This window comes from Cajanus cajan, chromosome 3 (genome assembly GCF_000230855.2).
Source record: "Cajanus cajan strain Asha chromosome 3, NIPB_CcT2T_4, whole genome shotgun sequence".
NCBI classification, from domain to species: Eukaryota; Viridiplantae; Streptophyta; class Magnoliopsida; order Fabales; family Fabaceae; genus Cajanus; species Cajanus cajan.
In genome coordinates, this window is record NC_138519.1 from 62,864,319 (window position 1) to 62,890,030 (window position 25,712).

Consider the following 25,712-nt stretch of genomic DNA (forward strand, 5'->3'; position numbering starts at 1 on the left):
ATAATTATTTTAATAATTATAGAGGAATATTATTTTGTACGTTTTAAATAATTATTATTTTGGACAATTATTTTGTACGTATTAAATAAGTATTTTTATTAGCATTTTTAAATAAATATTTATATGTTTTAAGAGAAGGTTGATTTTATATGATATTTTGTTATTGAAATTATATTATTATATTTAGGGTCAAAAATATATTATTATTATAGAGAAAAAATATTTTATAATATACATGTATTTATTTTATTTAATTATTTTGAGGAAAATTAGAAGTGGGTTAGAAGAGAAGGAAAATGGGTTGGGTTGACCCAGTCCAATGGATTAATTTTAAGAAAGGAGTCAGGTGGTGTTAACCCTATCTGCCTCATTTGCGTTCTGAAGGGTTAGGGAAAAAAAGAGGAGAAACAAAGAGCTCTAAGGAAGAGTACTCAGGAACGATCTTAGATCACACCAAGACCATTCATCTTCTGCTCATCCAGGTACGAGGGAGATGGGTTTCTTCATATGTGAATATAGGGGTGTTCGGGTAGTGAGGGCAATCCCTAAGTCCCTCTAGGAACTCTATTTAAAATTCTGAACGATTATCTGTGCAATCGATGTTCTAAATTCTTAATTCATTTGGAAGAACTTATTTCTTGAATTGTCTTTGAATTCCATTGGGGCTTTCTTGTTAATTCTTTATCCTTAAATTTGATGACTTGAATTTTATATGTTAAGAAGAGTTTAGATTTTTTTTTGTAAAACCAATGGAAACCAATTTTTGAGGCTTGAGATGTGTATGGATTGATTTGGAACGTATGAAGAATATAAATGGAGTTAAACTGAACCAACGGGGTGTAGAAGTAGTGAAAATTGGTAAAAACCTTGTTGAAACTCGTAAAACGCAGGTTTAATTTCACAGAGGGGAGTCTGGGCAGAGATTTGGGCGCTCAGCGCCAGTTTTGGGCGTCGGGCGTCGGGACCCCGACATACGTTTGTAATTTTGCGATATCTTTCTGTGTAGTTATCCAAATCGAGTGCCGTTTGTTTTGTTAGAAACTAGACATCTGGGGCTACCATTTAGACACAAGAATCGTGTAAAAATATTAATATTTGATCAAGTTATGTGAGTTGCAATTTGAGCCTTCCAATCTGTGTGCGAACCACAACATCAATTTTTGTGAGCCCTGAATGGTAACCTAAACGACTTTATTAGGATTTGTGTTCTTCATGAAAGTTGTAGATATTGATGTTAGGATTCTAATGGAGTTGGGATCACTTAGAAAGGATATGTATATCTCGAGTTATGGTTAAATTATTAACTGAATGTCATAGATATTGTGATGTGTGTGAAGAATTATGTGAAATTTGTGGTCTATGATGTTGATAACTTAATGATAGGTACCTAGCATGTGAGGATGATATTGCATGGATTGTTATTGACATGTGATGATGTTATATAATGGAGATGCATTAATTATGAGTTACGTGGGATGCATGAGTTGCATGAGACTTATGAGTTGCATGTGGTGCTTGAGAAGCCAGACGTGGCTATATTGCATTGGACCCTGGGCCCAGAGAGGGGTTGAGACAGGGGGGACCATGACGGGAGACATTCCATGCGTGGGCCGTTGGGTGTTTAACTGCGCAGCTCACTGGCCATAGAGGGTTTAACGGTGGGTAGATTGCCTTTGCACGGGCCGCTGGGTGTTTAACCGTGCAACATACCGGCCCTGGGAGGGTGTGAGAACGGTATTCCCGCATTGGCAACAACTAAGGGAATTGACGAGGTACGCCCATTGTGCGGAGTGCCAAGTTGAGACTCTTAGGAGAGGAGATGTGTATGAGCATATAGTGAGCATGTGTATGAAAGCTTGTATGATTGAAAAAAAAAATGATGTTTGGTAATTATATGAGATGTATTTGTTGTTTATAGTTAATGATGATATTTTGGTGCACGGTGTGGGGTGGGAATTGGGTAGCTCTATGTTCATATATGATGTTATCTATCTCTCACCGTCCTGTTTTTATGTGGTTTTCTTTTAGGTGAAGATGAAGGCACTCATAGTGTTGAGTTCTAAAGGGAAAGGGTTCTGCTCTGATAGGATGTGACATTGGGGCATGAATTTAGGATGCTTTAGTTATGAATTGTTATTTGTCGTTTGAGGAGACTTATTTTTAGGAGTTTTATATTCACCTTATATTTGTAAATTCTGGATCCCTTTCATTTTTCTTTAGAGACCTTGATAATTTTCTTTTAAGAGTAAAACTTTATTATTATTATTATTATTATTTCTATTTATTTCAAGACTTGTGAACCTATGAGTTTTTATTAAAATATGTGGACCCTTCTTGATGTTATATTTATTGAATTATTCTTATTGTTGTTACTTATCTATTATGGGGTAGAAGGGTGTCACAATAAGGATGGGTGACCTTCTGGGAAGTTTCCTAGAAATTGTGCAAGTAAGGGTAAAACATGCTAAAAAGTTAAGTATCATGAAATAGAACCCTTGAGAGGTCAAATATGAGAGGTGTTTTATTAATAAATTTATTAAAATTAAAAAATTTCCAACAAATTTTTTTTTCGACGCCCATTTTTCTGACGGATTTGCATCCATTGAAAATAGAGAATTTTCGACGGATATTACTTTTTACCGACGGATTATGTCTGTAAAAAATTTACGTTTTTCTTGTAGTGAAGCATCAAATGCTAATCAGAGATGTGTGTATCTTCTATCTGATTTAGGCAGCTACTTATCATCTCTTTCTTCTATTTTGAGTGTGATAGAGTGGTATTGGAGCAGAATTGTTCTTTTTAGTGTCTTATCCGAGATATCCGAAATTTTCTCTTTCTATCATAACACAGTGATTTGACATTCCTTTTTTGAAAGCTTTCATTTTCTTCGAGATACCTTCCTTATTCGATCTGTTAAGGAATAATGTATTAATGCTTTCTCAAAGAATAGTCTGACAGTATAACAAGAAAGAAATATGACATTTATTTCAGATCATATGCTTCGTCTAGTGTGCTTCATTTTACAGACGAAATATGTCACTGCTTCATTTGAAATGCTTTCTTTTGAGAAACTTTTGACTACTTGTTTTAGAGAAAGTCATTTTATGAAACTCTAATCTATTATGAAAAGTATTTGTTATCATAAAGACTTATAACGCTTCAATAGATTCTAGATGATACTCTAGGTTTCCTTTTGATCTTACAAAGTTGAATAAACTGCTCATTGTAGGAGGTCTTTGTTGTTGTTCATGTGTGACAACGCATGGTGCAAGTTAGCACGATGTTGTCGTGTACATAAGTTGTGGCATACAATGTCGTGTGGTGACATGGTTGTGCATGAACCTTTATAGTGAGATTGTAATAGCTTGAACACATTGGAATGAAAAAGATATAGAGATTTGTACATGTGTGACATTGTGTAGTTAAGAATGACTTAAAAGAATTGATTTGTACTACTTATACTAACAAAATGCATCTACTTTTTGGTAGCTTATCACTTAAGAACTTTGTAGTTAAAAGTGTTTGACTTGGAGCAATTTAGGGATGAGAAAACTTTTGGGAAGTTTCCTAGAAAACGCGCGAATGAGGGCAAAACACGTTGAAAAGTCTTGTCTTAGTTTGTGATGGTAATCGTTGATTCTAAAGGCAGTTAAGCATCTTAGAAAGGGCTATTCACATATGTTTTGACTAGTGAATGGTTTTGACCAACGAGGAGTTGTGTAAAGTGTTACTATGTGAAACTTCATGGAGCGGAGCTGTTGAGGCATTAAATATGAGGGGTGTTGCAAATGGTGTTAAAGCATGCCATTTCTCTTAGTATGATGTTGTTTGGGATGAATCAAACGAAAGTTGGTGGGCTTGTAATAGTTTGGACACACCAGAAGGAGAATGATCCAAAGATTTGTACATGTGTGAGACTATGCAATTAAGGATGACTTAAAGGATTTGTACTACCTATACCAATAAGATAAATCTATTTTTCAGCAGCTCATCACTAAAGAACTTTGTAGTTAAGTGTGCATGGCTTGTAGCAATTTAAGGGTAGCAATTAGGGAAGTTTCCTAGAAAGCATGTGAGTAAGCACAAAACATGTTGAAAAATCTTATGTTAGTTTGTGGGGCTAGTTAGATCCTAAAGGCGGTCAAGCATATTAAAAAGGGCTATCCATTGAGGGTTTTGACCGATGAAACGCTCTAAACAATGAGGAGTTGAGTGAAGTTTCATCGTGTGAAGTGTCATGGAATAGAGTCATTGAGATGTCAATTCTAAAGGTGTTACAAACATTATTGTGATGATTATGCGAGTGTGAGACTAAGTGTTGCATGATGTATTCTTTTATATGCACCACCATGATGCTATTATGATATGTTGTTTTTATCAAGCTTACCCTTTTATTTGTTGTGTTAACTACAATGATCATGTCTTTGACATGGTAGCAAACCAGGTAAAGCTTAATGAGAATGGCATAGAGCTATTGTGACCATCTGGTAGATGGTGGAAGTTAGAGACAATAAGTCTTTTGACTTTTGTTGTGTTTGTAAGACCAACTCAGTTGTATAGTTTTGTATATTTCAAACTTGTAGCCCCATAAGGGGATTTTATTTTACTGTTTAATTACCAAGAATTACTTTACTGGTTTCAATTTTGTTTGATTATTAAAATCCCAAGTATATGCAAGTGTTGTACATCCATAATGTTTAGGTTTTTGTTGCAAGATAAACTTAGGGTAAGTGATTTATCTTCTGCAACAATGTTTTGTTCAAGATGTTTGGATGTTGTTTTACCGGTGTATGGCCTACTATGTTGTTACCATATTTGTTTTAATAAGCCAAATGATTATGGAAGCAACAACTAATATAAAAATAAAAATGTTTTATATTGAAATATGACTATATAATTCAAGGATTTAATGTTCAATTGAAAGAATGGTGGGAACAAATTTAAAGAAGAAACAAGTGAAAATATATAATATTAATCCTAGTATATGTACTATAATTCAAAATTTTATAGAAAATTAAACAATTAGCAAACCATTATTCTCTAACAATATTTTATTATTGATAGTATAAAAGTACTTGTTTTTATACTATTACTGTTCGTTGTGGAGATTCCTACCATGTTGTTGTTCATTGTTTGGGTTCAAGTGGAAACCTGTGTGGTCGGAAGAAAGTTTCACTTTGACCTCACAACAAGCGCCAAATGTTCTTACCAAAATTCTACAAGTATTTCGATGGCTGAATGATATCCTTGCTGCTCTGATATCCATGGCGATGGGGAGACACCTGCAAAGATATTATGACACTTGAATTAGAAGGGAGTTTATGTTAAGAATTAGGTTAAAATGATACTTGGTACCCTTTATGTAAGCTGTCACTTTAGGTTTCTATGTGATTTTTGAAGATATTCTTGCATGTTCAGCTCCTGTGATTATGGGTAGTGTTTTATGAATTTCAATGTTTGATGCTTTGATGTGCTCTACGATCATGTGGATTTTTCTAGCTAGTTGTGCTATAAATATATGTGGCTAGTTGACGAGACTACTCAATCAATTTGAGCTTGCTATGAAATCAACTCAAGTTGGTTGAGCTAGGAGGAACACCTAGCAATTCCCAAACTTGCAAATTTGATTGTTGGAAAATGTAATGAAAGATGAACCGAATGTTCTTGCGACAACAATAACTAGGTCCATTATTGACTTGATGCAAATGAATTTATAAATTAAAAACTATGAAGATGGATTGATTGAAAGGAATAAACATTACTATATTTCACTTCTTTAGTAACATTTACCTACTTACATTTATTAAAATGTTACTATAGATTGAGTTAATAGGTTATTGTGCAACATTTTATTTCTGAAAAATGTTACTTTATTTATAGTGACATTTTTTTATATCAATATTATTTTTTTAATTATTTTCAAAATTAAAGTCTCAAATCAAGTAAATGAATGACACATAATGTGTGTGTATATATAGTGATACTTAAAATAAATGAATTTTGATATTTGATATAAATTTGGTGGTGACTAACTAAGAATGTCTTCAATCTTAAAGGACTTGTAGGGGACTAAGAATCATAAAGTATAAATGATATGAACATCTATATTAAAACTAATTATTATTTTTATAAAGTTAACTAAAATATAATAACATTAGTAAAATGTTACAAAAATACCACTTTAATAACATTTTTCAAATTATGTAAAAATATTATGTAAAATTTTTAATAATATAAACTATATACAATATTTAATATGTCACAAAAATAAATTAACAACATTTATATATAATTAGATAATATTTTTTAAATATTGTCAAAAATTCTATTTATTGCAGTGAAAATATGTTTAGCAGCAAAGGAGTATAATCAAATGGAGGGAATTAATTATTTTGACACTTTAAAAAAATACACTAAAAGTTTTTATAATTTATTTTCTTCAAAATAAACTAATTTTCTATTTCTAAATTTTTTCGCGAAGACAGTGATCAGTTCTTCGATTAACATTATTTTTAATAATATATTCAAAATAGTTAATATTATTTTTGAATTAATAAATTTTCAATTTTTTATTTAAAAATTATAAAACAAAATGTATCTGACATAATGCGAGTAATTAAACCTCCGGCGTGCATAATAATGCAATACATAAATCTCTTTAAAAATACTTTTTTTAAAAATGAAAAATAAAAATAAAATAAATTTCTGTATAGACTACATATATATATATATATATATATATATATATATATATATATATATATATAATAAGTATAACTTGTTAACTACTATCTTCAATGGTTACATGATTCTTTACTAATTTCATCATATCCTCCTCTTTTTCATTTATTTTGAGATTCAAATCTCATTAAAATATTTTTTTTTCATTTCTATTATGACAATTATGCGATAACTTTTAATTTTATTACATATAAATTTTTACATTGAAAAATGTATGGTCCAATTTTTTTTATTAATTGATTTTCTTTCCTATCGAGTTCAAATTCACCCTATCAGTACCAAATACCATGTGTCACGAGCCTTAAAGTAGATCTTATAATATTAATCATATAAAAAAAAGTAGCAAACTACATACTTACAAAACCTATATACCCTCAGCACCAGTGGCAAACACACAGTGTATTACAGCGTACAAACTCTCTCGATTAGAAAAAATTGTTATAAATATATAAATTTTTTGTTTTGTGTCCTATGTATTTGAATCCATATTCTTAAACACTATTTTCAGTGATGGATATTTTGTATAAATATTATAATTATCTAAAAAAATATACTTAATTTTGTACTCATTATAAATAGATATTTAAAAATTGTTTTTCTTCTTAATTTTATATATTTAAACTTGCAACATTTAATACTTCCAATACTCTTAATTCTAGATTGACCACTCAGAAGGGACTCCCAAACAAACCATTTTTACCTAGTTCTCACATTTTTATCTCCACATATCCCTTTTTTTTTCTTCTAGAGTAAACTATTCATATTTTTGCTTCATAAGTTAATTGAGATTTAAGATTTGGATGTATTTTTATATGTCTAAAAAATTTAACATCATTTAAAAATTAAGATTAAGGGTAGTTTATAAGCATCTTCCCTCTTTAATTTACTAAGACATCATTTCAAGGACAAAATCGTGACCGACCAACAAGCGTCAAAATTAATGAACAATATTTCAGATGTGATTACGATGAAAGTCAACTTATGAACTTGTTTTGATATGCCTAAAAAAATCATACATCACTTAAGAATCGAGATTAAAAATGTATAATACTATAATTGAAAGATAATTATTTACTATTAAAGTGTACTAAGATGAAAAGTGTATTAAAATGAAAATCAGTTTTCCTCCTATAAAACAACAAGAGTGTAAAATTTATATTTTAATTAGTACCATTATCATACATTGCACTTAAAGAGACAATAAACATGTTGGAATCATACGGATTATTTCCCTATCTTTATATGATGTGGCTTTGTACAAAATCCAGCTTATTAGCAGCCAAAGGCAAATAGACAAATTGACAATAAACTAATCTCCATGCATGTACAGTACAGCTACTTGGATTGATAAAGTTTAGGGATCTTAATTTATTTCTAAGAAGCTAAAGAATATTCCCTCCACCAAGGCTATTCTTATAACTAGTTAGATATCCCTTAAAAATGAAAGTCAACCCTCAAAGATAACAATCTAAGCAAAGCAAAGATGAGTCTCAAAGTGGATGATGAGTTCGTGTCTGAAATGGAGGAAGAACACACTCTAGCTCCATCTATACCAGTCCCCAGTGTTCAAGAAATGGTAAGGAATAATCCTTTGGAGGTTCCTCAAAGATATGTGAGGAGTGAAGAAGAACTGGAGAAGGTCAACCATATGCCTCATCTTTCACCTCAGATCCCTGTCATTGATTTAGCACTTCTCTCGCATGGGAACACGGATGAGTTGTTGAAGTTGGACGTAGCATGCAAGGAGTGGGGTTTCTTTCAGGTAATTCCTTACCAACATAATTATGAATTACATGCAGAAAAAAAAATAGGATTACCTCTATCCTTAATTATAAGAGTGTTTCAATTAAATTATGAAAATTAGTTAATTTTGTAAGAAGATTAAATTTGTCAATAATTTAATCTACTTTTTCAAAATTAACTTTCTCTTTTTAGTTAATCATTTTTCACCTAATTAGATAATGCTTAGAAAAAAAATATATGTATCTATTTATCTTCTTCAATCCTAATAAGAAAAAGTTTTTATCTAATTAATTTCAAGTATTTATTATTTTTTGTGTAAAAGAAATTATTAATTAAATAAGAATATTTTACAGAAAATATAAAATAGAAGATGTTCTTATAAAAAAATAATAAAAAAATAAAAAATATCTTATATATAGATAAAAAAAAAAATACTGTATCAAAAATATACACAAAGAAAAAGAGTACTTATAAAACAACATAAAAAAAAAAAAAAAAAAAAAAACAAGATTAAAATACTTTTATAATTTTTATAATTTCACTTATTTTTTCTCTTTTAGTCCCTATAATTTTAAATATACATACTGCTAAATAGGTGCATAGCACAACTACTAAATCATTACAAACATACTCTTAAGCTTTTAGTACAAACTTATAATTGATACGTAAGATAGTATCAGAGTAGTCTTTGATGATCAAGTGGTCTAGAGTTTGATCCCAGTCACTAAAGGTGGATTTTCAACACAAGCTGGTGAGTGAGATAGTTCAACACAAGTTAGGAATATAATATAAATCATCTCATGTATCTTTACCTAAATAACTTGAGCTTTTGAGATAGTTCATGACATTGACATCCTTGTGAAAGTTAGATGTTTGCTTGGTTTTCATCAAATGCTTCTTGAGATTGCAATTACTTTTGCAGATAGTAAATCATGGCATCCAAAAAGAACTTTTGCATAGAATGAAGGATGCATCGGCAGAGTTTTTCAAACTTCCAATAGAAGAAAAGGACAAGTATGCAATGCCCTCAAACGACATACAAGGTTATGGTCACGCTTATGTGGTTTCTGAGGAGCAGACACTTGACTGGTCAGATATATTGATGTTTGTCACATACCCCAACCGGTACAGGAAGCTTCAATATTGGCCTAAAACTCCAGAGGGATTCAAGTAGGTACTCCAAAGTCCTAACAACTAAAACCTAAATACACTACTCTTGTTTAGTTAATGAAATTCATCTACTAATGTAGGGAGATCATAGAGGCATATGCAAGTGAAATTAGGCGAGTTGGTGAGGAACTGCTTAGTTCATTGTCAGTGATTATGGGGATGCAGAAACATGTTCTTCTTGAACTGCAAAAAGAATCACTTCAAGGTATCCGTGTGAACTATTACCCTCCTTGCAGCACACCTGAGAAAGTGTTGGGTTTGAGTCCACACTCTGACTCAAGCACTATCACTTTGCTTATGCAAGATGATGATGTACCTGGGTTAGAAATTCGACACGAAGGAGGATGGGTGCCAGTGACTCCAATATCAGATGCTTTAGTTATCAATGTTGGAGATGTAATTGAGGTACTTGAATTATATTTTTTTCAAAGAGAACGCCAGAAATAAAGGCCAATTTAAACTAAGAAAGTAGTATCAAAATATAAAGTCGCTTAATTATTCACACCTTAAATTTTACTCCTTTTGCAATCATGACAGATATGGAGTAATGGCAAATACAAGAGTGTAGAACACAGAGCAGTGACAAATATGAACAAGACAAGGACTTCTTATGCATTTTTTGTGTGCCCACAGGAGGATGTGGAAGTTGAACCTCTTGATCATATCATAGATGCTCAAAACCCCATGTTGTACCAGAAAGTCAAGTATGGAGATTATTTGAGACAATGCATGACGAGGAAAATGGACGGAAAAGCACACACAGATGTGGCAAAGATAAAGGATTCTGACACAAGGAACAAAGATGATTGAGAAAAGAAAAGGTGCAGTGAGAGAAAATGAAAAGAGAAAAAAGTTTAAAAGTATTCCCTTATGCTAATTTTGCAAGTGTCAATTTAGTTTGTACCTTGTATAATGATTAATAAATATCATATACGTCAACCGTGGTAGAGTTTCTACTCTCTAATCTCTACTTAGTGAAAGTCCTTTTCGCTGAAATTTATAAATTATTTTGAGCTAACTTTGTAATCTCTGTTGTTTTTAATTTTGCAAAGTCTGCACTCTTCTTCTCGGTTTTTTTTTTAATCTGAGAAGCATGTTACTTTGCATTATGAGTCAAATTTATATCCCAACTTGAGTCCTTTGGTTAAAAATGGAGCTAAAATTCAAAACACTTATGTATCCATTTTCAAATTCAAAAACAAATTATTTATGAATTTGGTTTTTAAATAAATTAAAAATAAAACTTACTACATTTTACAATAGTCTTTCTTGTCATTATTTTATTTTTATCATCATTATTGACATCATCACTAGGATGGACATGTTTATTATTATTGTTGTCATTATTATCTATAAAAGTATGAAAAAAAAACTAAATCAAAACAAATTAGTCCAAAACTAAATTGACCAAATTATAAAAATCAAATTGTTTTGAGGAAAAAAATTAAACTCAACCACTTTGTAAAAATAGTTTGGTTAACCAAATTGTTTTCATAAAGTGACTTAGCTTGATTTTCTAAAAAAAACCAAATTATACATTAATATAAAGTGGATAACTAAATTGAAGCATTTCAAAATAATCATTTAAAAAAATCTAATAATGTTTCCATGCCTTGTATGGATATATATTGTTGGAAAAACAATTCAAAATTTTAAATTCAAATCTCTAAAATATTATTTAAAATTTAAAAGATATTGATTCTTTTAGGATATTGTTTATAATTGAAATATATTGTATTTATTTTAGAGATTTATTTTCTCTTTTAAGATTGTGATATAAAGTCAATAAATAGAGACTCTTGATACGAAAAGAATCACCTAACCTATAGAGGGGGGTCACCACCTTAAATGAGAGAGGAGGTCATATGAAGGAGGGTTTTCAAATTTCGTCAAAAAACTTGTGAATGAGGATTTTCAAGTTTTGCTTGAAAACTTGTGTGGAAGGGATTTTCAAGTTTACCCATAAAATTTGTGAGGAAGGGGTTTTCATGTTTAACCCACAAAACTTGAAGGGAGGATTTTCAAGAGATATGTAATACATTTTGAGATAAATAATGAATATCCTTGTAGACGACAAAGACATGAGAGGCTGAACCATGTTAAATAAATTTGTGTGATCTTTTCTTATTTTATTTATGGTATTATTTTAATATGTTTCTCATCACTATTATTGTGTAAAAAAAAAGACTTTTTTGTTCCCAACATATATATATATATATATATATATATATATATATATATATATATATATATATATAAATATGTTTTTAGTATCTCAAATTTAAGATAAATTTATCTTTAGTCTTTCAAATTTAAAAACTAATTTTTTTAGTTTCTGTAAGTTCAAAAAATCTTGTTTTAACTCTTATACTCAATTTTTTTTTTGAGAATTTATTATATATTATTGCATAAAATTTACTTACTATAGTGTTTGTGTTGGTAAAGACATAACATTAAACTCCATTGATAGTTCATAATTATTTCAATTTATTATTTTTAGATATGTCATTTGTGATCTAAAAGACTAAAACAAGATTTTCTTTTTAAATCGCATGAATTAAAAAAATAATTTTAAATTTAAAAGACCAAAAATAAATTTATCTTAAATTTAAGTGACTAAAAATATATTTAAGCCTATATATTATCTTGAAATTGAAGATGATTATATCTCTGGATGTATCTCTTTTAAATGTTATATCTCTTCATCAAAAGTTATAAGATGATCTATAAATAGATCAAAAATGCATGTATAGAAAATTTAATAAAGACACAAATATCCAGATTCTCTATATTCAAATCATTTATTTTATTCCTTGCGTATAGAGTTCAAATAACAATTCTTTATTTTTTTTTATACAATAACAATTCTATATATTAAATAGGATAATAGAATTAAACAGTTGAATAAAAATACTATACATAAAATTTTATTTGAATCAATTAAATAAAACACAAATGAATTGAATCACACCACGAATAAATTATTTGTGTAATGTGTTAGAATAATTTAGACCATATCAACTTTCAAAAAATATCTCTCGTTTTAATTATATTATTAAATATCAAGTAATAAGAGATTAGTCACCGTTATCAGCGGTAAATACTCCAGGAACGAAAAAAAAAAAATATCAAGTAATAAAAGTGTAAGTCTTAAAAAATTTTTAATTATAAAAAATATAGGATAATCATAAAGGTCACAAAAATAATTAATATATTTAATTTTAATTAATTTTATCATAAATTTAAATTTTATTTTAAATAATTATTATATTTAATGCCAATTATATATAAATATATTTTAATTTTTTTTTTAAATAAATAAAAAGATATAAAATAATTTTAACTCGAATAACTTTAAAAATTAATAATTATTATTCATAAAAAAATAATAATAATTTGTTAGTCGTAAGGAAATCTAGAAACAGCATTTTATCTTAAAGATAAGCAGCGATGAGAAGGCAGAGCATGAAGTGGGCCTGGAAAAGTCATGCAACGCAAGGTTGTGGGCTTGCAAAAACCGAAACAGCGAGTTATTTAATGATTTATTGTAATCGCAGTAGAAGTAGAAGTAGAAGTAGAAGTAGAAGTAGAAGTAGCAGCGGAAGAAGCAAGGCAAGGGAAGAGCAGAGATGGCAGGAGGGTCAACAGCAAGCCTTAACCTGTGGGGCATCCTGTCGGAGTCGAAGCGCATAATCCACGCCCACTCCCGTCACTTCCTGGCCCTCTCCGTCATGTTCCTCCTCCCTCTCTCCTTCTCCCTCACCGTCTCCCCCTCCCTCCTCTCCTCCAACACTCACATCCTCCTCAGCCTCACCCTCACCCAAAACAACCAAAACCCTATCCCTTTCCTCCTCCTCTTCCTCCTCTCCCTCCTCCTCCTCTCCCTCTTCGCCTTCTCCTCCATCACCCACAGCGTCTTCCACGGCTTCTTCGGCCGCCCCGTAAAGCTCCCCTCCGCACTCCTCTCCATCGCCCCCTCCTTCCTCCCACTCCTCTCCGCCTCCCTCATCCTCTACCCCCCTCTCCCCCTCCTCCCCTTCCTCCGCCTCCCCCTCCCCCTCTCCCTCCTCCTCCTCCCCTGCCTCCTCTACCTCCGCCTCCTCTGGACCCTCGCCCCCGTCGTCGCCGTCCTCGAATCCTCCTGGGCCGCCCGCCCCCTCCTCCGCAGCGCCTCCCTCCTCCGCGGCATGGCCCCCGTCGCCGCCTCCTCCATCCTCTTCTTCTCCTCCCTCTACGCCCTCCTCCTCTGCTCCACCTCCCTCCTCGCCACTGCCGACCACCACCTCAACCGCTTCGCCTTCCTCCTCCGCATCGTCCTCACCTCCGCGCTCCTCGTGCTCCTCCTCCTCTACAACGCCGCCGCCGACACCGTCCTCTACATGTACTGCAAGGCCGTCCACGGCGAGCTCGCCGCCGACATCGCCGATGAGTTCGCCTGGCAGTACGTTTCCCTCCCCTTCGACGACGCCAAGGTCCCGCACGTTGTTTCCGTTGTCACCGCATGATCATTTCGGTTCGTCCGGCTTTTTGTATTATAGTAATAACATTACAAGTGTAATCAATCAGTCCTTAGCATTGTTCCATAAATAAATATTTGTTATTGTTGATGCCAAATGTGTGTGCCTCTTTTTTTGTTGTTGAGGGAGTGTTATGTTTTGTGATGGCTTTGTTTTCGGAATGAGGGTTTTAATTGTGGATGCGTAGTGTCGAAATCAGGGAATGTTGTGATTGGGATCTTTTGGGTTTTTTTAATTCCAAGGTTTAGAACTAGAAGGGTGCAAGTGTTGTTGCCTTGCTTGGCCAAATTGTGCACAATTTGGTTAATTTTGTGATGGTATTAGGTGGCAGATTGGAAAATGTTTCTTGCAAAACAAAATGGCTAAATGAGTTAGTTCTCTTCTTTGGTTTTGGTTTGTGGTTTCGGGCTTGTTTATTTTTTGATAAGTAGGAAAGATTTAGAATTATGTGCATATTGCTACAACTCCCCCATTGAACTGATCCCGGTGGTTCTTGGAATTTATTTATTAGGTGCTGAATACAAAAATGGTAAGAAATAATGGAACCAGTGGTAGATTCTTTTCCAATAGCCTGCTTAAATTGCTCAAGTGAAGATGTAATCTTTATTGACTAAATTTTAAATGAACGTGATCTTCATTAAGAATATACCATTACTTGTGCAGTTTATGGGTAAGATAATGCAAACTTGCAGTGATATACTATTTCTATATATAAATTGCTGCACAGAATAATTTGTTCGAATCTTCATGTCTTTCTTAGTTTCTAATGGTTTATAGATTCTTTCATTCAATAGTGAAACGGCCAACAATAATAATCACTTTTTGCCTCTTTTCAGTCATTGAAAATGGAGAAGGTACTAAATGTTCGAATCTCAGGGTAGATATCGTGGCTTGAAAAAGTTAAAGCTGAAGAAACTGATTAATCTTGGGGTAAAAATTTTCAAAAATTAATATGGTATTATTGTGTTGGCAGGTGGTGACTCAAGAAATAATCATTCAATTACTTGAAAACCAAGGATGCATTCTCGTGAATCCCTCTTTGGCAACTTATATTTTAAGCAGCAAGTGCTAAAGACTTGCGTTATACTTAACCTAGGATGCAAATTATATTTTTCACGTCTCTTCATTAATCATTTTTGAACACGATGTTGCCGAGGGAGAAAACAGAATAACAACGACAAATGGTTGTACTTTTAAATGTTTTATGTTTGTGTATTTTTGGCGTCAACACAGTTCAATTGTTAATTCCGCATCTTCCAAAGGATTTGTGACATGGAACGAGAATGCTACGAACTTTGTCACATGCTAAGGAAGTATGAATTTTTCACAAATTTATGAAATTTAATTTAGTTGTCCACCTGACCGGGCATTAAGTTGAAAATACTGACGAGTATAAAAATAGTGTTTTTTCTGGCCCACTGTAAATTAAATTCATCTTAGATTCATGCACTCAAAGAGGCTAAGTCAATTATCTAATGATGTAAAAATGTCTGTCTTTAGAGAAACGTTGAAACTCTCGCGATCAAACTAAGCGAAGATTTTGACTACGTTGGCCAACAATTCTCGTATATTTATAAAAGTCCATAGCATTGGCAAATTTATAAAGACATACCATGTTTTTTAATGTATGCAATATTTCGTTATTTTACGGGGGAAATTGACCAAAATGTTTCCAAGCTTTACTATCATAATATACGAATTAAATAATAGTTTACATATTTTCATTTACAATTACACAACTAAAAAGTAATTTATTAACACATGCAATTGTTGCTTTTATAGTTTTGTTAAGATCTCACTTCATTTTAAACTTACTTTAAACCAAAATTTAATAAAAGACCATCCAACAACTCACCAAAAAAAACGAAAAAAGAAAGACAATATACTGCTATATACACATTAAATAGTAGCAGTTATTAGTTCCAGCCGTTAAACCATTCTCACTTTCAAATAGATTTTCTTTGAATGACCTTTAAGTCATTCGAGACGTAAAGTAAAACTCATTAAAGAAGTCAGAAGAATATGAATTGAAGAGCTGTTAAATTAGCAAATTGTTTACAACTAAGTCGATTCAGACATAGTTTTAATAGAAGTTATACATGACGATACAAACTGAAGTCTAACAACAGTAACATTTTGGAGGTAGGTGGAATAATTCTCTTCCCAAGTAGTTCTCTTGATAAAAATATCAGGGCATTGCACAGACCAACCATGAGGAATAACTTGAAAAATTGAACAAAACAACCACAATTCACAAGAATCTAGACTCGACAAGTTACTATCAACATGAAACTTTGTACATTGTTTTCCACTAGATACCCATGCCCTCCAAAGTCCAAAATTTGCGAGCATCATCTTAAAATGTTCAAGTACCCCTAGCAAGTCAAAGAATGAACAACTCCATCAAATAGTCAGAAAGATAGTTATCAAATTGACATCCAAGTTGATCACAACTTTCTACCAAGACCAACACTGGATGACGATTGAGGCTTTTTAAAAGCCCTTTCATCCTGATCAGCTCTGAAAAGAAGATTAGTCCAATTTGTAGACCTCTCAACAATTCTACTAGGAACCCGGTCACTGTCTTCCCCACCAGAAGCCTCATATCCATCACTGGTTGAACTTGACAGTGGAATTTCCTTCAGAGTTGCAGCACCAGCAGCTGAAGGACCTGCAAGCTGTCTCATTTTTTCAGCAACTGAAGAAGACACCCCAAAAGGGTGAATATCAGGAGAGTCTAAACTGCTTTCAGGAGATGAAGGAACAATCCCGGCCGAGCTTGACACTGCTTTAGTTGTCTGAAATGTGCTGCGTGCTTCTAACGGGAGAGGGGCCAACCTAGACATCCCACTCAAACCTTTATCAGTATTACTGGCAGAAACTTTTGTCAGGGACTCCATGGACATGTCGGCAGGAAGATAAACGCGCTTACTAGGTCGCTTCTTATTGTTCTCAATCCTGGGAACCATTCTTCGGCCACTGCTACCAAAACTGCTTTCTGGTTCTAGCCTGATTCCCTCATCATGTCTTATTACAGGCTGCAGAATTTTGGATTTTTTTCTTGCTTCTGCAGCAGCCTTAGAAATTTCTTCTGCATTTAAGCGTGCCAATGTCCAAGGACTAATTTTGACTGTTCCAGGATTCTTTTTCTTCAGTGGATCTTCTCTCATTGTCTTCTTTCCCAGTGAACTTACAGAACCTGTTTCTGGGGGAACCACATCAAACTGTAACCGATAATGTCCCATGCCCCCAAAAAAATGAAACAGGCAGTGCTCAGTAAGCAAACAAAAGGAAGAAAATAAATAAAATAAAATAAAATAAAATAGTATTTACAATCTAGACACAACTAAATGACATAGCAGAATATCACTCATTTAAAGGGAGAAGTCAATTAACCAAGCTTAACAGTTCATAAATTTTGTTTTCCAATGGGTGAAAGGATAACTCAAGCTATGCATGATATGCATACTGGAAAAAACCATCCAAGAAAGCTACAATAACTTCTGAAGCTGATATGCAACACTATTCTTGATATGTTTATTCAGTTAAATGGCATCATAACATAAGTTTTCTATGATCTACAACATTAATCACAAGCAAAGCAATTATAATTTCTGTTCTTTTTGTAACTTAAGTCATAGCGATCTTTTTGTTTTTCACAGCAACATGCTTCAATAAAATGATAGATGAGTATTCAATTGCAATTATGCAAGAAGTTCAAATCAACATTTTAAAGAAACAATGCTCTTGCAGGAAAGGCACAATACCTACTGGCATTTTAAGCAGAAAAAAAAATCAAAAATAAAATACGAAAGCAAACAATAATAATATATAAAAAGTCTAAGTTGAAAAAATGTTACCTGATCTTCAAGTAACAAGTGTGGAGGCGTGCACCAGGCACCTCGGTGTAGAGTAGTAAAGGAGCTTGCACTACTCAATCCAGTAAGTGAGCTAACAGTTGACATTTGGGGACTTTGCTGACCTCCATTTCCTAGCTGCTCCTGCTCCTGCTCCCTCATAGCTATGATGTAATCATATGTGCTGAGTCCCTGAGTCACTCAGCAATAACTATAATAATCAACACTTAGTTGATTATAGATAGATAGATAAATAATACAACCATCACAATATATCCAACTACCCAACTTGCATTATTTCCTTTTGCTTTCTTATCTTTTTTACTATACAAGGACAAAACAAATACTTGAAAAGATGCTGTCCTATATATGAATAATACAATCTAGGATGTGCTTTAAAATGAAGTTAAGTATTAACCAGATAATCAACATACCAAACAACACTCACCCTTACCTTTTTAATGAGGAGGATATGAAAGAAGAAAAGCTGAACAACCGGTAAGGTAGCAATCATAGCCAGAAGGGTGCAGACAGACTGAAATTTTTCACACGTCAAAATAAGAATAGCTGGCACTGGAAATAGCCTCAATGATTTTCATCAAACAAAAAGACAATCATAAACAAAGCAAAAAATAAGTTCGTTTGAAAAATAAATAAATAAATAACCATAATTATAGAAGTACAATAACCAGAGAGTTTGCACAAACATGAATAAAAAGGGGCACAGGGAGGGGGAAGCAGAATGCTCACCACCACAAGAACAAAGGGAACCATTGAGAAGCTGGTTCCCAACTTGGAGGAGATATCCAAAGAAAATTGCTTCCTCTTGATAAAACAGCAGATAAGCACAAGTATTCCAGTCAATGATTGAAGAATAAACTGCAATCTCAAGCCCAAGGTGCAAAAATCATGTATAGACCTGTCATTAGTTAGTTAAAATGAAAATAACTAGGAAATAAAATTCATTGTTTCATACTATATTTACTGTAGATTCAACCATGTGAATGATCAAGGCATAGGTGGACCATATTGCTTACCAAGAGCATAGCAGCAACCATGAGGGTGAAAAATTGTCGATAGTTCTTTTTCCCTATACAGTTGTTAAGCCACTGCAAAACCCAGGAAGCAACAGTCCTTCAGAACATACGTCAGGTGATAAGCAAAGAGATAAGAAGATATACTCATACTCGGCAATGATGATCAAAGTGATCTACACACTTGTCGCAAACTCTACAGTGCTTGCTGAACTTGAAAACCTACAACAATGTGAAACTGTTACCATCTAAGCATTGCAGAGTATGAGTTTGTAACAGAAGGTAATAGTGAAGTTATTCATGCACTAATGTCAAGGAAAAATTATCTTTTCACCCCCACAAGGAGTGAAGTCCAACAGTAATCTTAAAGGGGCAATATGTTTCTAGTTCAAAAACTTCTACGTACCTCAACTTCACACAAACTGCAATAGAACATGCCATCTTCACTGGCTTGTTTATCAGAGGATTTCTCAGTCGAATTAGAGCAGCTGCAGATATAAGCACAGGGAGAAGAAACCAAAAGGATACAGGATGAACAAGATGATGAAGTACTTGTCTCAAATGAGTTAGAAGCATCTTTCAAAATTCCTTTTGTTCCCAATGCCTCCTTATCCACAGAATTAGCTCCAACTGTTGATGCATTTGCTTCATGCATTGATGAAGTTGATTCTTCACCTAATTTAGAATTCTTTAGCTCAGCAAGCTTTTTACTGTCAGGGATTTTAAGATACTTTTTGGACCTAAAAACCCCTGGATCAGCTGGATCAGATGCTGCACACCAAATGTACAGTCCAAAGACACTAGTAATCTGGCAAAAGGAGAAATATCAGTAAACGATGATAACATCTTTCATGGGGAAATAACAGTCCTATCCCTGGGAGAGACATATATAGAAGGGGTTGCCAAAATAGCTAACAGATGGGGGGAAATATCAGAGGATATAAAGTAACTGCCATCCATGTTTCCTCATACTTCTGTCACTAGTCACTACAGCTTTCAGTATCATATAACTCAAATGTAGCATTTTGTAGTAATATTAAAATATTTCTGCATTGTACTAATTCCCATCTTTTCATATAATTTTGATTTTGACATTGAATAGTTCAAGATGATGCTAAACATTTAAAGATAACTCATTAATTTAGAGTATTGAACTACATGATCGTTTTTTAGATCATTAACGCCTGATCTAATAATCAACATTTGCATATGTTTTGAAAAACACACTATACATTAAATAAAGTTGATTGATGAAATATCAAATAAACTTTAAATTCTACGAAAAAATTAAGCTACCTTGAAATTTCATATTCCCAACATTTATTTGTGCCCGAGGTTTAATCAAATAGAACCAAAAATATAGTTCTAAGAAAAGACGAAATATAAAAGATTTGGTAATTAATAATCAAAAGAATTTAAAAAATAAATAAACTCCTTAAAATTGTAGTTCACACAAGTGTCGTGATGGCTATTTGTCAGAAGTAAGAACTTAAAAGTTAAAACGGATGTAAGAATTGGAGGAAGGAAAGAGACTTCAGAGGTCACAAACAACAAGCAACCAAATGGCCTTTATCAGCTACAGAGACAGCTCCATGGAACCTTTCGGTGAACCACACGACAATCCAAAGTGGTATATAATATAACGTAATGATGAGAAGGAAACCGAAAACTGGAAACAAAAAGATTTACAAAAGACATCAAACACATGAATCTGAAAGCAAAATAATCACAGATCTCACTCCTTCCACGAACCAACTTAGCAAGCAGAAAATGAGTATATTACTAAAAAAAAAAGGCAGAGAAAATCGGAGATGGGTTACTACCACTTACCAGCGGTGTGTAAAGGCCAATAACTACATACTGATACATTTTGTTTCCAACGAAAGGAGCGAAGAACACATAAAAGGCAAATCCCAGAGCCAGAAACACAGCAACAGCCACCACCTTCACAAACATTTTCCAAAATGAATTAACAAACCCCACAAGACAACCAAAGGAAAAAAAGTAATAACAACTTGTACAGAAAAAAAAAATCAAAATTTGCAGCCACCTGAAGAGGATGGTAAGGCAACTGCCATCCATGTTTCCTCATACTGTTTGACTTTGATGTTGAGTTCAAAATCCACAAAGTACCAAAAAGAACAATAGCATAGAACACAGAGAGCACTGGACAGAACAACCAGGGACGGTTACTTTTGTTTTTTTCCCAACATTTTCACCTCTAAGGGAAGAAAAATCAGATTTTTAGTCAAGGACAGAGAAAAGGGGGAGGTGGCCATGACATGTTGGGTGAAGCTGATGGAAAGAGATGTGTGAGAGAGAGAATGGGATTAGGATAGTGGTGGTGGGTCTGAAGTGTGAAGTGTGAAGTGTGAAGTGTGGAATGAACAAAGCTTTGTCTCTGTCTGGTTGAAGGAATGGTAAAGTGAGAGGGAAGAGGCAAAGGTATGGTCTTTTTTGGATTTTGGTTGCAAAAGCTTTTTACTTGCTTCATCAGAGATCTGTGACCATGGGTTTCTCATCCATCATCCATGCCCATAATTACTTACCACACACAACTTTTTACTTTTTGGGTTCTTTCTCTCTCTGCTGCTAATGCTACCTGCCACTGCAGCAAGCGGCGTTACTTTTTTGCAATGGCAAATCATGTGTCACAGGCCACTGCAACCAATTCTTGTTTGCTTCTGCTTTTGTAACAACTTGGTCTTAAAGCCACTCTCTCTCTCTCTCTAATCTCTTTCTTAGCTTTAATCTTTATCAATAATCATTGTGTGTGTGAGAGAGAAATAATAATAATAATAATAATAATCTTTACTGCATTAGTATTTCCTTGCGATTTGCACGTATTTAGAAAAGATAACCAAATTCAGCGGGAAATTACCAACCCGCCCAAATTTAATGTTCACAATTTTAAAACTAGAGGTTTATTAATTGTGAAGACATCCGAATTTAATACGAACAACCAACAACAACGAGTGTTAACTGTTTGGTACGTACATGCATCCAAGCGTGACAAATCCCGATTATGTAGCATAGCTTTTTGAAATTTTGAAAAATTTGTTTCTATTTATATCTTTTATTTATTTAAATTTAAATAGTATGATTTTAGTTTTTTTTTTTACAATAATATAAGTTTAGAATTTATGCCCTTATACACACATATATATATATATATATCATCTTAATCTTCACTGCTAAATCAATCATTTAATTATTATAAAATAAAGAAATTTTTATTTTGTTCTTTATAAAGATAAATTAATTTTTATAAAGAGCATTTCCACTGTAAAGCTAGTTCTTTAAAAATAAACAATTGTATCTTATAAGAACTTAGCATTGGAGCAAGTCTACATAACAAGAGAAGTTTCTTAAACTTACCCACCATATCTTATAAAAAACGAGTGCTAGCTTATAAATTAAAAACTAATTTATTTATATCAATAATAAAAAAAATTGCATGAAATGCTATTCTTCTCTCAATGACCCGTTTTATATATTATCTCAATTTTCATTACTAAATTAACTTTTTATTTCTTATGAGATGAAGTTTTCATTTTTGAATTTATAAAAGTAAATTGTTTTTTATTAGTAGGAAATATAAATAAAACTAATTTTCCAACCACTAGGTGCAATGGATCGTCTCATGTGAAATTTTTACTTGGATTCTCTCATTTGAAAATCTTCATCATTAAAACTTCATGTTGTAAAAAAAGGAATAGTTAACATCACAATAAGACTATCTAAAAAAAATTGAACAAAACGTTATAATAATTCTTTAAGGTGTATGATGACACTGACCTTAAGGACTTATCCGTGTTTTTTCCACAAGCCACCCAAGATACAATAAGGACTTCCCAATTAAGAATTGAGGAATAGAACTAGTACGGAACTAAGTCAACAAAGATCCTATAGAGAGAAGAGAGAGCTCAAAAGTATGAGGTGTGTAAAATTAATGAGACAGAGGCCTTCATATATAGGCAAAAGAGCTTAAGGACCACCTAAAAACTGTGCAAAGGAGAAAAATATGAATATTCTTATCGAAATATGATCGTTTAAAACAAAATATCTTATGTTGTGAAGATTTGGTCAATAAAAAATAAATAACAGATAATTAATAAGAAAACACATAAGTTTAATGACCAAGTCAACAATAGAAAAACATAACCCAACAATGATCATAAATTGGATAAGCTTTATTTTAAATGAAATAAATAAAAGAAATTTAATGTGATAAAAAATAAAAAAGTTTTTGAATCCTATAATCGCACGCACAATGGGGGGACAAAACAGAAGATTTGCACGGTTATAGGCCCACGAGGCCCATTCTCATGCATGTGAGTCCACTTACCTATTGTTTGTCTCTTTGGAAAATGTAAGACACACTTTAATATATAAGCAATTATGCTTTACTAATTCTAAGTAATGTGAGACTTTATTCTTTAAAATACTTCACATATATACAACAATCCCCACATATTTCAAAAGATTAAATTAATTTATTTTATTTATATATATATATAAAAAAAGATAAAGAAAGAAAGAAATTGGGTTCTCATATAGGTTGTAATGCATCAGATTTGGTGTAGTAAAATATATGAACCAAAATTTAGACTAATAAGACTTAACATACAATGAGATTGGTGTAGCAAGTTATATGAACCAAAAACACTTAACGTACATTAGTGGTTCACCATTCACATTACCCCCATAATCTTTATCATTATGGTTGTTTAGGGCTACTAGGCCATGTGCATGCCCGATATTCATAAGTACTAGAGATCTCGCAAGGATCTCATGCAAGCAACCCCACTTAACATTCATATAGGTGATTTCATCAGTGTATGCTATAAATCAAGCACCATCATAAGGGATATGAAAATCATTAAAAAATTTATAATGTGTCAATTTTTCTCATTTAAAATTAACTATAAAACTTATTTTCTCATTAATGCAACTCTAGCACTTTTTCACATCAAAGGAAGGGACTAAGATTTTTAAAAAAGAATCAAGTTTAGTACTAACAAAATTGACAAGTGACTTGTTATTACATATATGAACCTTATTCATGGGTTCTCCAATCATAAAGGTTGGATTACCATCACTTATTTGTTTTTAATTGGCTTAAGTCTCATTCCTCTCGATGTTTCAAAAATTATTTTTCTTCCTAGGGGTTTTGTTAAAGGATCTACCAAGTTGCCCTCTAACTTCACATAAATGATGGAAATCGTTCCATCCTTTAGTAGTTGTTTTATCATATTATGTCTCAATTGTATGTATCTATTTTTCCCATTTTAAGTTAAACTATAGTTATTATCAATTTGTTGTTTCAATGTATTGGTATTGATGGGTTGGTTTCACTTCTAGAGGAATATTTGCCAATAAGTTTTTCAACCACTCAGCCTCAATACCAGGCATCTCTAAAGCTACAAACTCTGGCTCCATAGTTGATTTAGCAATGATAGATTGCCTAACTGATCTCCATGCAACCGCATAACCACCAAGTGTAAACACATAAGTAAATTTTGTCTCAAATGAATCAAAGATCCAATTAGAATCACTGAACCGTTCTAGTACAAGGGAAAATCCATTATACTCAATACCATAATCCATGGTATCTCTCAAGTATTTCATTAGTCTCGCAAGTGCCTCCTAACGATCTTGATTAGGACTATGGGTATATCTACTCGGTGTACCTACTGCATATGCAATATCAAGTCTAGAAATATTCATCAAATGCAACAAACTCCTTGTAATTTGGACATATGGAGGTTGAGCAAGGGAATCTCCTTTATTCTTCTTTAGTTGAGAGTTAACGTCATAAAGGATAGTCATAGGCTTATAGTCATAATAATCAAACTTCTTAAGAAATTTTTCAACATGTTGCTCTTGGGATAGTAAAATATTATCACATTTCCTTACAACTTTTACTCCTAAAATTACACTTATCTCACCCATGTCTTTCATATCAAAATTAAATGCAAGAAAATAAAAAGATTTAGGTTTGAAAACTATATCATCACAAGTAACAAAAATAAGCATGTCATTCACATACAAGCATATGATAACACAGACATCATTCATAGACTTGGTGTACATGCATCTAGTAGCACTACCAGAAGTAAACCCATCACCAAGTAATACTTGATCAATTTTTTCATGCCATTATTTTGGTGCTTGTTTCTTTTAATCCATGTAGGAATTTTAAGAGTTTGCACACTTTGTTCTTTTGACCAAAAACCACACACCCTTTAGGTTGAGTCATGAATTTCCTCCTCTAAATCACCATTTAAGAATGTGGTTTTTACACATCTAGGCATGGCAATGGGGCAGGTTTTACGTTCCCTGCCCCTGCCCCCGCCCTCAATACTCGTTAAGGGTAAAATATGGGTACCCATCCCCGTCCCCGACGGGTTTCAGGTTTCCCCGCCCCACCCCTACCCCTACTCCTATCTTTTTTTTTTTTCTTTTTTTCTTTTAAATAATATGAACAAATTTTAAAAAATAAAAGAAAAGTAAAATAATACAAATTTTTACATATAAATATTACTAATTTTGGTTTATATATATATATATATATAATTTTTTAATTATATTATTAAGCGGGGCAAGGGCGGGGGCAGGGCAGGGCAGGGCGGGTATTAACATCCCA

The 25,712-nt window shown here is 32.8% G+C and overlaps 3 protein-coding genes across 5 annotated transcripts; 2 read left to right on the forward strand and 1 right to left on the reverse strand.

Annotated features, from left to right (window-relative positions):
• Positions 1-8,140: 8,140 nt before the first annotated feature.
• On the forward strand, positions 8,141-10,668 carry LOC109800565 (protein LATERAL BRANCHING OXIDOREDUCTASE 1). Its single transcript, XM_020361345.3, has 4 exons — positions 8,141-8,504; positions 9,408-9,655; positions 9,736-10,060; positions 10,193-10,668. The coding sequence occupies exons 1-4, from the start codon at positions 8,226-8,228 to the stop codon at positions 10,463-10,465; spliced, it is 1,125 nt and encodes a 374-aa protein (XP_020216934.1). The 5' UTR covers positions 8,141-8,225; the 3' UTR covers positions 10,466-10,668.
• Positions 10,669-13,151: 2,483 nt separating this feature from the next.
• LOC109800564 (uncharacterized) lies at positions 13,152-15,400 on the forward strand. Of its 3 annotated transcripts, XM_083071043.1 has the most exons (3): positions 13,152-14,168; positions 15,009-15,026; positions 15,146-15,400. In XM_083071043.1, the coding sequence occupies exon 1, from the start codon at positions 13,285-13,287 to the stop codon at positions 14,158-14,160; it is 876 nt and encodes a 291-aa protein (XP_082927169.1). In that variant the 5' UTR covers positions 13,152-13,284; the 3' UTR covers positions 14,161-14,168; positions 15,009-15,026; positions 15,146-15,400. The 3 variants fall into 3 exon arrangements, with proteins under 3 accessions (XP_082927169.1, XP_082927171.1, XP_082927170.1); XM_083071045.1 differs by lacking the exon at positions 15,009-15,026; XM_083071044.1 differs by lacking the exons at positions 15,009-15,026; positions 15,146-15,400 and adding an exon at positions 14,684-14,698.
• Positions 15,401-16,195: 795 nt separating this feature from the next.
• On the reverse strand, positions 16,196-21,769 carry LOC109800634 (putative protein S-acyltransferase 22). Its single transcript, XM_020361429.3, has 9 exons — positions 21,114-21,769; positions 20,894-21,007; positions 19,470-19,871; positions 19,217-19,285; positions 19,067-19,138; positions 18,780-18,908; positions 18,484-18,564; positions 18,033-18,221; positions 16,196-17,396 (listed from the first exon to the last, which is right to left on the reverse strand). Exons 1-9 carry the CDS (start codon positions 21,153-21,155, stop codon positions 16,620-16,622), a joined length of 1,875 nt encoding a protein of 624 aa, XP_020217018.1. The 5' UTR covers positions 21,156-21,769; the 3' UTR covers positions 16,196-16,619.
• Positions 21,770-25,712: the final 3,943 nt, after the last annotated feature.

What these genes read in the sequence shown, in the direction of transcription:
- LOC109800565 (XM_020361345.3), top strand. Translation starts at nt 8,226, where the DNA reads ATGAGTCTCAAAGTGGATGATGAGTTCGTGTCTGAAATGGAGGAAGAA. An exon ending in AGGAGTGGGGTTTCTTTCAG is followed by an intron (nt 8,505 to 9,407) that starts GTAATTCCTTAC and finishes TTACTTTTGCAG; the next exon opens with ATAGTAAATCATGGCATCCA. An exon ending in AAAACTCCAGAGGGATTCAA is followed by an intron (nt 9,656 to 9,735) that starts GTAGGTACTCCA and finishes CTACTAATGTAG; the next exon opens with GGAGATCATAGAGGCATATG.
- LOC109800564 (XM_083071043.1), top strand. Translation starts at nt 13,285, where the DNA reads ATGGCAGGAGGGTCAACAGCAAGCCTTAACCTGTGGGGCATCCTGTCG.
- LOC109800634 (XM_020361429.3), bottom strand. Translation starts at nt 21,155, where the DNA reads ATGAGGAAACATGGATGGCAGTTGCCTTACCATCCTCTTCAG. An exon ending in GCAGTTTGTGTGAAGTTGAG is followed by an intron (nt 19,286 to 19,469) that starts GTACGTAGAAGT and finishes ACATTGTTGTAG; the next exon opens with GTTTTCAAGTTCAGCAAGCA. An exon ending in TGGTTGCTGCTATGCTCTTG is followed by an intron (nt 18,909 to 19,066) that starts GTAAGCAATATG and finishes TTGAGATTGCAG; the next exon opens with TTTATTCTTCAATCATTGAC.